Below are 13,286 nucleotides of genomic sequence, written 5' to 3'. Positions count from 1 at the left end.
GGCACTCTGCATGGTGTCTGGGTGGAGGCATGGCCTCCCATGGTTTGTGCGCTAGTGGCCTGCATCTGCTAAGGTCTCCCTAGTTTGCAACTTGCTGGAGACACTGAACCTGGAGCCAGGCTGGTGGCCAAGGCCCAGTGATCCTCCTGTCTCCATCCCCACAGTACTGGTGTTACAGGTGCATGAGACCACACCAGCTTTTGACATGGCTGCTAGGGATTTGAACTCAGGTCCTCATGCTTGCATAGCAAGCACATGCTTACCTGCTGAGCCACCTTACCAGTCTCTCTGTGTTTTTCTTGTTTTCTGTGTTTTTTTCTTTTTCTCTTCCTTTTTTTTTTTTTGAGATACAGTCCTTCCATGTAGCTCTAATTGGTCAGGAAGTCTTATATATCAGGCTGGCCTCTAACTCACAGAGATCTGCCTGGCATGTGCCATTACATACAGCTGTTTTTTGTTTTCCTTGGCTTTTGTATTTTGACTCAGGCTGGTCTGGAACTCAGGATGTAGCTGAAAGGTGGCCTCAAGCTCCTATGACCCTCTTGCTTCTCCTCCTAAGTGCTGGGATCACAGGTGTGTGTCATACACCACTATAAAGGTTGCTCTCCAGTCACTGGTTAGAGATCAAAATGCCAATTATCCTGGGTTGATCAGTATACACTGTATGTACACATATATCAAATTATCATAATGAATCCCATAAATTTGTACAGTTATTGCATGTCAAAGAAAGCCGCAAGATGCAAATGCTCTCTATGCTGATGGCACGGCCCAAGCTTCCCTGGCGCTCTGGCATTGTCTGGCTCAGGGGACAGGGCATGCCTGGACAGCAAGCCATTCCTAGCAGCTTTCTTCTGATGGGTTCCTACCATGCACCAGAATGTGAGGCGCTGTGACAGCAGAAACCAACTTAAATAAAGTATGGGTTTTAAGTATTTTATGTATTTTAATTTTATGAGTGTTTTCCTTGCATGCATATATGTGCATCATGTGCATAGAGCACCAGTGGAGACCAGAAGAGGGCATCAAATTCACCTGGAACTGGAGTTATGGATGGTTGTTAGCCACTATGTGGCTGCTGGGAACCAAACCCAGACCCTCTGCAAGAGCAGCCAGTACTTTTAACCACTGAGCCAACTTTCCAGCCGTTTTCTTTTCTTTTTGAGGCAGGGTCTCACTAAATAGCCCAGGCTGCCCTGGAACTTGAGATCTTCCTGCATCAGCTTGCAGTGCTAGATCATAGGTGATCCACCATGGCTGATTACACATATGACATTTATTTCACCATGAACATGTACTGTACCAACACCTCTGTTGCTGGATGGAGTGGACTGCTGCGCAGAGAACTTTCTGCATTGCCTGTGCAATTTTTCTGTAAATTTAAGCATGCTAAAACACACTTAATCAAAAAATATGGAAATTATGAGAGAAGAATTTGAAAAGAATAAGAATTTGCCATTAAAACATGCAAAGAGCCGGGCATGGTGGCGTATGCCTTTAGTCCCAGGACTAAAGAGGCAGGCAGATCTCTGTGAGTTCAAGGCCAGCCTGGGCCAGCTGGGGCTCAAAACAAACGAACAAACAAAAAAATGCAAAGAATACAAAATCTAAATACAGAAACCATGACACAAGCTATAATCTCAGCATTGGAAAGTAGAAGCAGGAGGAGGGTCAGAAGCTGAAGTCTATATAGAGTCTGAGGTAGACTGGGCTACATGAGATCCTACTTCATAAAACCAAAACTAAGCCAGATGTGGTGGCACACGCCTTTCAGCAGCAGCACTCAAGAGGCAGAGGCAGGCAGATCTGTTAGTTCAAGGCCAGCCTGGTCTACATAATGAGTTCCAGGCCAGCTGGGGCTACAGGGAGACCCTGTTGTAAAAAGATGCCCCCCCCCCCAAAAAAACCCCGAAATGGAAACAAGCACTCTGCCTCTGAGGAGATAACACTTAGCAAAAGCCCTTTTGGGAGACACCATGAAGGGCTCAGGTGGGGGACTAGAGAAGCGCACACTGGGAACTGCAAACGGAATCTAACAGAGGCCTCAAGGGAGCTGGGTTTGCCCAGGGTAAGTGCAGCAACAAGCAGGGAGCTAAGCTCCCATACTGGGCCCAAGGAATAAGACCCTTAAAACTGAATACCAATGTCTGTGGAGAGGCTGGGGTCCGGCTCTTACTACGTAATAAAAGCAGAAGCTGAACCCCACTGCCAATGCCAGGGTGAAGGGTTGGTAGGGAGGGCACAGATAACAGGCAAGCAGGACATGGCCCACCCTTCTCCGCACACTCCTATCCTTTACATGCTCTCCTGTGACCTTGAGAGGTGCCACCTTAGTGGGACGCCAACTGATGAGGAAAAACAATGGGGTGTAGTCCTGTAGTAAGCGGACCATGAGGGGCTGGGAGCCTACTGACCGACACATACCCTGCTGCAGAGTCCCAACACAACCAACCACCTTTTACAATGAGGCTTCCCACTACTGGTGTAGAGGAACAAGTCAGGCCAGCCTGGGCACACAGCCAGTGTCTCCTGCTCCCATGTTCTCCGCAAGGCACCCTATAGCACAAGAGTACTCAGACCTTGGCCTGCAAGCATCCCAGGCATGGAGCCCATTGGCACTCACACACAGACATTTGTCAGCAGCTGGATATTGCATAACATGGTCCACTGAATTATTTTATGCTGCATCTTCAGCAGAAGCAAAATAACAGAAGCAGCAGTGGCACTCACTGGACTGTTACATACATGTGGGCAAAACACTCATACAAATGGAAAGAAACAATTTTTTGTCTTTTTTGGAGACAGGGTCTCCCTGTAGTCCCAGCTGTCCTGGAACTCACCATGTAGACCAGGCTGGCCTCAAACTCACAGAGATTCGCCTGCCTCTGCCTCCCAAGTGCTGAGATTAAAGGAGTGCACCATCACGCCCGGCAAAATTTTTTTAAAAAATTAAATAATTAGGAGCTGGAGAGATGGCTCAGCAGTTAAGAGCACTGGCTGCTCTTGCAAAAGACCTGGGGTTTGGGTCCTAGTACCCACAGAGCAGCTAACAATGTTCATAACTCCAGATCCAGGGGATCCAATGCCATCTTCTGGCCTCCTCAGGCATTGTATGCATGGGTGCACTTACATGCAGGCAAAACACTCATACACATAACTAGAAAGACTCGTCTGTAAATGCCTGTAATCCCAACTATTCAGGTGGCTAAGATAGGACGATTCCAAGTTCAAGGGCAGCGAGGCCTACAGAGAGTTTAAGGGCAGTCTGGGCAACTCAACTTGGTGAGATCTTGACTCAAAACTAAAAGAGGCTGGGCTGTGGCTCAGAGGAACAATACCTGCCTAACATGTACAAGGTTCTAGGTTTGATCTCCAGCACTGCAATAAATACTAAATAAGGAGGTGAGTTACTCAGGTGCTTTACTAATATGGCAAGGGCCAGCAAGTTGCTTCAGTGGGTAAAGGTGCTTGCCACCAGGCTTGACGACCTGAGGTTCATCCCTGGGTCCATACGGTAAAAGAGGAGAAGCGACTCTTGCAAGTTGTCCTGTGACTTCCACACACACATTGTAATACACGCATATGTTGCACACACACATAAATAAATGTAAAGATTTTATTATTTCTGTATATGTCTATGTCTGTATACAAATGTGTGCAGATGCCCATGGAGACCAGCCAGGGCTACAGAGTCGGACCTGTCTCAAAAAAACAAACAAAAAAGTTGGAAGCTGTAGAGATGGCTCAGCTAAGAGCACTGGCTATTCTTCCACAGGACCCAGGTTCAATTTCCAACATCCATATAGGAGCTAACATTCGTCTGTAACTCCAGTTCCAGGGGGATCTGATGCTCTCTTCTGCTCTCTGCAGGCACTGCATGACACAGGTACACTTAATACATGCAGGCAATACACTCATACACATAAAGTTAAATAAAAAGAGCCAGGTGTGGTAGCACACGTCTTTAATCACCTTTAATCCCAGCACTGGGGAGGCAGAAGCAGGCAGATCTCTGTGAGTGCAAAGCCAGCCTGGTCTACATAGTGAGTTCCAGGTCAGCCAAGGCTACAGGGAGACCCTGTCTCAAAAAGAACAACAACAAAAAGGATCAAGGATCCTTATATTTATAGACAAGTATACCAGTCTCCACTCATCAAAGAAGTTTCTTTTGCAACAGAGACTAGTACAGAGTTCAAAACACACAGAGAATAAGTGTCTGTGAGATGCCCAACCCTAACTGACACATCTACAATGGAACCTCTACACCTAAGCTTCATGAAACATAGTGGACAGGGAGTAGAGAGAACACCAATGCATCTCTTAGCTCTCACCAGCGAAGCTTCCTCATGCAGCAGAGTGTGGCGAACACAGAAGGCCACAATTGGTCTGTAGAGTACATGTTCCTGGGTAGGACTCCTGTTTATTAAACCTCACCCATCCAGGGCTCAGGGACCATTGTGCAAGAGGGTACAGAAAGATTCTAAGAATCAGGGTTTGTGCATGCCCATAAGGAAACAGTGTTACTGGCTCCTGGGAACTTGCAGCAATGTTGACAGCATGCACAAGACCCATGCAAATTCAATTAAACAAAATCCAGCACAGAACTGGGGAAATGGACAGGAGGCCCCAACTGTAGCTGAGGAACTATCAGCAGCTGATCACTCCTGGGTGAGGGAGAGCTGACCTTCTTTAAGGGAATGATAGGCTGAATGGGTTCCAGTGGATGAACTCACGTTGAGGGACATCTGGGTACACAAACTTGACTCCATAGGCCTTAACGCGTGCAGAACGCGTGAAAACCTGTGGGTGGAGTATGGGGGAGTGCCTAAATATCATTAAGATGTATTGTATGAAACCCACAAAATTCAATAAATATATACATTGGAGGAAAAAAGTTAACAACTGCATCAAAACATGGTGTGATAATGCATACCTGTAACTGCAGCGCTTGAAAGGTGGAGGCAGGAGATCAGGAGTTCAAAAACCAACCTAAGCTCTGTGAAACCCCAACTCAAAAACCAAGAGGTCCTATGTTTGCTACAGGGCACGTACCTTTTACATCAATCATAAAAGAGAATGGTGACAGGACGCACCTACAAATAGTTGCTTTTATGACTTTTTTTTTTTTTCCCCTCGCTTTTTTTGAGACAGGGTCTCCCTGTAGCCCCAGCTGGCCTGGATTTGCTACGTAGACCAGGATGGCCTTGAACTCACAAGAGATCTGCCTGCCTCTGCCTCCCGAGTGCTGGGACTAAAGGCGTGCACCACCACGCCCTGCCTGGTTCAACAGTCTTTTAAGAGTGCCCTAGCCAGGCATGGTGGCACACACCTTTAATCCCACCAATTGGGAGACAGAGGCAGGCAGATCTCTTGTGAGTTCAAAGCCAGCCTGGTCTATATAATGAATCCAGGCCAGCTGGGGCTACAGGGAGACCCTGTCTCAAAAAGACCAATTAATTAATTAATTAAACAATCAATTAAAGAGTGTGCCTAAGCTATGCGATGACACACATCTGTGGGCTCAGCACTTGAGAAGCAGCAGTGGAATCTTAAGCCATAATTACACCGTATCCCACAAACCAAGGGATGGGGGCTGGAGACAGTTCGGCTGCAAAGACCTTATCCAGCTCTTGCAGAGGACCCAAGTTTGGTTCCCAGAACTCATGGTGGGCCGCTTACAGCCTCTTATAACTCAGTTCCAGGGAGATCTCAGACCAGAGGCCTGTGCGGGTACCTGCACTCACGTGCTAAGCACACACCCACATCCTATCCGCCTTTTGAGATAGGGTCTGGGTATGTAGTCCAGATTGGCCTCCAACCCTTAGTGATCCTCCTGCCTCAGCCTCCCAGCTGGGATTGTAGGTGTGAGCTGTCAGCCTGGCTCAAGACAACAAATGCACAGATGGGTCTGGGGTGTGGCTCAGTGGCAAACCAGGCATGGCTTGAGGTTCCCAACATCTGAGCTATGTGTACAAATACACACACCTAGACACAGAGAAGGCACTTAGCGCTTATGCTGCTCATTGAGATCTTGCTATGGAGCCCAGGCTGCCTGGAACTTGCAGAAACCCTCCTTCCTCTACCTCCTGTTTACAGGTGGGTTTGCAGGTGTGCCCCACCACACCCAGCTCAGACAATGAAGTAGAAGAGAGCATTTCAAACAGAACTTACAGGCTTACTGCCTTCCGTTTGTTTGTGCTTGGAGGCAGGTTCTCAAGTATGTGGCATGGTCTGGACCTCCCTGTGTAGCCAAGGGCCTTGACCTCCTGATCTTCCTGCTGCCATCTCCACACTGCTGGGATTACAGGGGAGTGCCACCATGTCCATTTCTTGTTTTGGATTTTTACTCAGGTCTCTAAAAATCTAGTGCATTTGGTGCCCTCCCTGGTCTGCTCTTATCCTGAATGAGCCCATGAGTGAGCTGGTTCATAGGCCTCCTGAGCAGCTGCCTGACCCCAAGCTATTTCCCAGATCCTCCTCAAGCAGGATCCCCTTGAGAAGACACAGGCAGGAAGGAGCAGTCCAGAGAAGCAAGGTTTCCCAGTGGGCTTTCCCCAGAACTCTACCTAAAGATTACAATCTGGTGCCAGGATAAGGATGAAGAAATGAGTAAAACCAGATTACCAGAACTCTGTATATAAAGCATCATCATGGAGTTTAAAAAATGACTTGGGGCCGGGCATGGTGGTGCACACCTTTAATCCCAGCACTCAGGAGGCAGAGGCAGGCAGATCTCTGTGAGTTCAAGGCCAGCCTGGTCTACATAGTGAGTTCCAGGCCAGCTGGGGCTACTGGGAGACCCTGTCTCAAAAAACAGACCAAAAAAAAAAAAAAAAAGACTTGGGAAAACAGGAGTAAATGGTAAGGCCCTTAATTTCCAAGTGTATCAACAACCCTCTGTGACAAGCTTGGGAGTCTCTGACTGCTAATGCACCAGGGACAGATGTCAGCTCCTGCCTGGGCCATATCCTGTGTCCTCCCAGCCCATAGGCAGCGCCTCCCCCAACCCCCACATGCTGAGAAAGAAGGAAGCTGCCATTTTTAGGTATAAACACTCCACAGGTCCTACCACAGTCAGGCCACAGGGCTCATCTGCCAGAGTCCCCTATTCTGAGCGCTTCCCCCAACTCCTGCACCAAGTCACCAAGTCATTATCTAACACTCTGATCCCACCACTGTAGTGGTGAGCAATGAAAACTCAACTTCTTGACAGGAGGGTGTCATGGCTGGAGGAAGGGGAGAGGGTAGCCTGGGCACACAGACCAGGGCTGGGAGTTGCTGGCTCTGTGCTGATGACTTCAGTCCTGAATCTGCTTCCCCCATCTGTGACCTGGAATGCATAACAGTGCCTCATGAGCACTGACCAGCACTTCCAGAGGTGAAGCCTGCACTCTCACAACAGGCCTCTGAAACCCCACAAACCACAGAGCTCTCAAAGAGATCACTTTCCACCACCCTGGTGTGGGCCTTTGAAAAGACCCCTGGGCACAGCAGAATGACAGGCAGAAGGACACAGGGGCACAGACACCTATGAACCAGGGGCTAGCCTCAGGAACACTGCCATCTGCTGCTGTCAGCCAATGAATGTGCAGTTGTTCTGAACTCTAGGGCACAGCGAACAGAGGCCTGTCTGCATCAGTACAAATTCACACCGTTGGGTCTAAACAGGAATTTGCTTACCATAGAGAGGGATTAAACCGCATCAGAGGAGGTTCACATATATAAATTGAAACTGGTCAAAAAAAGAATAGCCACATTTCAGAAAATATACCATTGGTGAGCTTTTTCCGTGACAAGGCTACCAGTGTTTTAAAAGGAGGCAGTGAATTTAAGACAGTGACAGTTATAGCCGTAGCTCGACGCTTACTCTTGGAGGCCCAATAATCATCCCTGTCCATCTTGTAAGTGTCATGTCTTCGTCATCTTCTAGACCCCAGCTAACTGTGCCATCTCCTACTCCTTTCTGGCCTTCTTCCAGTTCTTCCAACAGTCGGAAATTTCGAGGGACTTTTACTCCTAAAATAAATGGAAAGAAATTCAAGATACTAGCAAGTCCAGGGGTCTCATAAGCCTAAAGCAGGCATCCATGGTTGCTATCTGGGGACACCAAGGGCAGCATGCACACAGCTCTACTGGCTGTCATGTCTGCAGCAGTGGCTGCCACACCTGTACCATACACAAAGCCCTGGGTAGCGAGAAGGATAGTCTCACCCCATCTTAGCCCTTCCACATGTGTGTTCCACCCAGTGTTTCCAATCTCACTGCGGCTCCCTGGGGATCTGAGATGGGTGAGAGAACTCCAGTACCAAGTGCCAAGTGTGGCCACTGCGCCCTGGGAAACGGGGTTCCTCCTAGGCAGCCGGCTTGCATACTGGAGACGGCAGGGGAGACTGTGGGGATGCTCCTGGCCGAGACAACTCTCAAGCAGTCATCAGTGTACGTGCCAGGATGAAACTTTCAAGCCTTTTCCGTTCTGCAAACCATAGCCCCTCTAACTGGTGGTAATGCTACAAGGACAATGGCTCTCTGGTTTACAAAGCCCAGCAAACTGCCATGAAGGCAATACACAAATGTTACCCAAGTCCACACCCAAACTCCTGAACCTTGAGCCACCTCCAGGCTCGGGGGGGGGGGGGGGGCATTGCTGTGGTAATTAACACCAGAGGGCTGGTTCCTGGCCTCCTCCCCAACTCTCCCTGGGAAAAAACTCAGGATCCACTCAAGTTACCTGTTCTCTTTGCCTTGAACACCAAATCCCCATCTGGCCAGACTAGAAGTTCTCACCCTAAGGACAGTGGAGCGAGGGTCCTGCAGGACCAAGAGGACTGCCGAGCATATTCTGGGCTTCTTGAAGCCTGGGGCCCAGGTCAGCACTAACCCCCTCCCTTGTAGGCCCTTCCTCCCTGGGCACTGGGAAACAGGTAGGCCTGTTTTCCTTGAGATCACCACCCTAAGGGGCCTCAGGGTAGACAGAATAAGCACAGAATAACTGTGACAGGCTGGGGAGGTGCACCTGCTGCAAATGGAGACAAAGCAACGTGTGACTATGCAGGTGAGGAGAGGTTCTGAGGCCGAGGAACAGCATGTGCAAAAGCCCAGAGGCTGGATTTTTCTTAAGAGTCAAGGAACAGCATAGACACCAACTGAGACAAGGGAATGGGGCGACAACACAATGGAACAAATGCCGAGATGGGACAGCACTCATGGTACTGAGAAGTCCATAGTGCCAGGCACTTCAGAGGTCCCAGATGACTGGACTTCTGTCAGGTGGCCCGCAATGTGTCTGAGAAACAGAGGCCAATTCTAGCACCCAGGATTTGGTGTGAGTGTCCGAAGGATGGAGCTGCTCACCAGGTGACTTTAGTGGCTTCACCTTTATTGCTGGTCTTAGGCTGAGAAGTGGTGCAGTGAGTGACAGAGCACTTGCCTAGCATTTGAGAGGTCTTGGTTCAATCCCCAGCACCAAAAAAAAGGAACTTCTTTATGGCCTGAGAGTGCAGTTCAGTGGCAGAGTACTTGTCCTGTGTGTACCTAATACCACCAAACTACTAGAGCAAATAGCACTATCCCAATTTCTCATTTATAGTAATAGCAAGCTTCTTTTTTTAAAAAAAAAAAAAAAAGTGTTTGTGGGGCCGGAGAAATGGCTCAATGGTTAAGAGCACTGGCTGGTCTTGCAGAGGACCCAGGTTTGGTTCCCAGCACCCACATGAGGCAGCTCACAACCATCTACAACTCCAACTTTACAGGATCTGATGCCCTCTTCTGGACTCTGCAGGCACTTGTATTCACACACAAAAATAAATATTTTTAAAAAATTTTTGTTTGGCTGTGCACATGAGCAGGCTAGAGGTAACATCTCAAATGGTGTTCCTCAGGTGCTGTTCATCTTGTTTTATGAGACAGGGTATCTCACTGGCCAGTGAGCCCCAGGGATCCCATCTCGACCTCCACAGCACTGAGGTTACAAGTGTCTATACCGTGTCTACCTTCATATTTGGGTGCTAACACTGGAACTCAGGTCCCATTCTTGCAAAGCAAGTACCTTACCAACTGAGCCAGTGCCAACTTCCCAACTGGATTAAATGATTAGAACAGTTTATGATAGAGATGCACATGAGGGAAACAATCACAATAATATTACCACCCTGGATCTAAGGATCAGACAATGGTGGAGACTGAGAAGATTGGCTAGAGAACCAAGGTTTCCTTTCAAAATAAATGTAAGCAAAAGAGCCAGCTAAGGGGACTGGAGAGATGGCTCAGCAGTTAAGAGCACTAGCTGCTCTTACAAAGGACCTGGGTTCAGTTCCCAGTGCCCATGTGGCAGCTGACAACCATCTGTTACTTCAATTCTAAGGGATCTGATGCCCTCTTTAAAAAAAAAAAAATTATATGTGTGAGTGTAATGTCTGCATGAAGGTAGGTGCACCTGTGTTGTGCAATGCCTGCTGAGGTCAGAAGAGGGCATCTGATCCCTGGAACTGGAGCTATGGGTGGCTGTTAGCTGCCATGTGGGTACTGGGAATCAAACCTGGGTCCTCTGCAAGAGCAGCCAGAGCTCTTAAACACAGCCATTTCTCCTGCCCCCAGAAGGCCTCTTCTGACCTCTGTGGGCATTGCATGTGCACGGTACACTTACATACATGCAGAGAAAATATGCATACACATAAAAACATAATTTAAAAAGGAGCCAGTTGACTGAAAACACATTAAATAATAGCACATGCAGTTCTTGAAAGAAAGCAACAAAAACCTAATAGTATCCTTTGACTCACTGGTTTGGAAAATACCAGAAAATATCTGCACAATCAGCTGTACTAGATCATGTCTCCTAGGACAAACACGAAACTAAAAAGAGGTTTGGACATCGTAGGCAAAAAGCCAAGCAAAAATTTGTTCAGAAAAGTTACGTATGAAGGGGTGGAGCGGGAGGTGGCTCAATGGCTAGGAACACCTGCAAGTATGAGGGTCTGAGCAACACCAGCACTCACGCTGAGAGCAGAGCACGGCTGGGTGTGTTTGCAAGCCAGCACTGAGGGTGGACACAGGCAGCTTCTGGTCGAGAGAGAGCCCATACCATGTCTTGAGGCCAACGAGAGCGGGCGTTCCTGCTCCAGCTTCATGTGTGTGCACTCAACACTCACATGGCTGTACCGCTCCCCAACAAAGGACTTAAAGCTAACACTTTTTACTCCATTTATACTTAATGCTGTGTTTGTAATCAGGTGGCGATGTGCAGGAGTCAGTTCTGTCCTTCCACCATGTGGGCCCTAGAAATCAAACATTAGACTGAATGGTCTTGCCAGCCCTAAATTTTTTTTCCTTCAAATTATACATATGCATATGTGTCTGTGTGTAGTTTGTATGTATGAGTGCAAGGCCAGAAGAGGAAGCCAGATATCCTGGAGCTGGAGTTACAGGGGGTTGTAAGCTGCCTGATTTGAGTGCTAGAGATGACCTTAGGTCCTCTGCAAGAGCAGCAAGTGATCCTAACCACTGAAACATCTCTCCAGCTCCTGGCCCTAAATCTAAACCTATTAAAGGTCAATAATAACAACAAATCTGGCTTGGATACAAATGACTGCCCTGGCTAATGACTATCACCTAAGCCCACAGCAGTGGGAACAAATTCCCAAAGAGCACCCATCACACTGTTAGGTGGCCATGACCACCCCTATCTGAGGGGCTTAACCAGTGAACAGAGTTGTGTGGTCTGGGGGCCTATCAGTGGTGGCACTTGCCTAACAGGCATGAGACAGTGGGTTTGATCCCCAGCTCTACAAAGGGCTGCTCCAAGAGTTATGATGGGCCTCTCTGCCCAAGTCCTTCCAGGCAGCCATTGGTAAAGACCTGCCTCTCACACCTACAACACTTCCACAACTCTTTGCACTCCTTCCCAAACAACCACTTGCTCCTCAATCTTGGATGTGGCATCAACAGCTCTCCTACCCCAGCTCTCTGCCTCTGTCTAGCTCTTTTCCCAGACTGGCATGCTCACCCTCTCCTTGGTGGCTGCTGTGGACAATGCCACCTTCACCTCTAACAGCCTCCTGCTCCACCTGGCTCACCTCGCCTGTTCTCTGTGGCCACCCTTATAGGTGGACACCATCACCTTCCTATGTGAGGCCACCACAAGTCCCTCACTGCAGTGGGGACAGACCCCACCTTACTTCCCCACCACCCCTGACCCAGCTCCTCCCTGCTGCCTCCATGCACGCCCTCCTTCCTGCACCCCTGTCTGCTGTGGTTTGGCCCCGGGCTCCCCCAGAACTTGGGGGCTGACCACTTCCCTCCTTCCAAGCCCTCTCTCTCCCTCACCTCTTGCTTAGCTCCTCTGCATGCAAGTCCACTGGACACTTTAAACACATCCATCCCACTCCCATCTGAACATACCTCCACCTACTCTGTCCGCTTCCTTCTCCAGCAGGCATGTAGACACCGCTGAATGAACAACCCTGTGTTATAAAATCCTAACTCTGATTTCTGAAAAAGACTACCAGGAAACATTCACAGAACCATTAAAAGGGAGCTTTTTCTTTTCTTTTTTAAGAGACAGCTCTCATGTAGCCCAGGTTACCCTTAAACCAGCTATCTAAGGATGACCTTGACCCTCTATTCCCAAGTGCTAGAATTACAGGTGTGCCCATCAGGCTCAGTTTGGAAAACTAATAGTATAAATATTATCAAAAGGGTTTAGTGTAGCTTAAAAAAAATTTATATGTGCGTGTGCGTCTTTTTGAGACAGGGTCTCCCTGCAGCCCCAGCTGTCCTGGAACTATGTAGACCAGGCTGGCCTTGAATTCACAGAGATCCGCCTGCCTCTGCCTCCTGAGTGCTGGGATTAAAGGCATGCACCACCATGCCTGGCAAAAAAATATTTTTTATTTTATGTATATGAGTGTATTGTCTGCATGTATGTAAGTGCTACTGTGTCATGCGATGCCTGTGGATATGAGACGATGTTGTCAGGTCCCCTGGAACTGGAGTTACGGATGGTTGTTAGCCACCATGTGAGTGCTGGGAACCAAACCCAGGTCCTCTGCCAGTGCTCTTAAGTGTTGAGCCATCTCTTTAGCCCTTAATATGGATTTTAAAGCGCAAGAAAAAAAAAAAAAAAACTATACCACACCTGAATGGAATGAGCTGTGGAATCTTCCACCGTGGAGGCCCTTGGAGGCTGCCCCCCAAACCCTGACCTTCTTTCCATTCCCTTGTTACCTCATTCAGACTTAACTTCTCTAAAGCTGTGACTCACCCACCTTGCCTGCTGCCTGGCACACGAT

General features: G+C 48.4%; 1 protein-coding gene across 3 annotated transcripts in view; it reads right to left on the bottom strand.

Moving 5' to 3' along the window:
- Positions 1 to 13,286, bottom strand: part of Ube2v1 (ubiquitin conjugating enzyme E2 V1) — a 29,779-nt gene that overhangs the window by 4,195 nt on the left and 12,298 nt on the right. For 2 of the 3 annotated variants that reach the window (XM_008835163.3, XM_017798690.2), the window contains exon 2: positions 7,868 to 8,016. In XM_008835163.3, coding sequence (XP_008833385.1) covers positions 7,868 to 8,016 — 149 coding nt within the window. Of the gene's footprint in view, positions 1 to 7,680; positions 8,017 to 13,286 lie in introns of all 3 variants that reach the window. The other variant, XM_008835164.3, reaches the window with a different exon arrangement.

The sequence above is a fragment of the Nannospalax galili genome, unplaced genomic scaffold, assembly GCF_000622305.1.
Source record: "Nannospalax galili isolate Female #2095 unplaced genomic scaffold, S.galili_v1.0 scaffold596, whole genome shotgun sequence".
NCBI classification, from domain to species: Eukaryota; Metazoa; Chordata; class Mammalia; order Rodentia; family Spalacidae; genus Nannospalax; species Nannospalax galili.
This window is presented reverse-complemented; position numbering and strand designations above follow the sequence as displayed.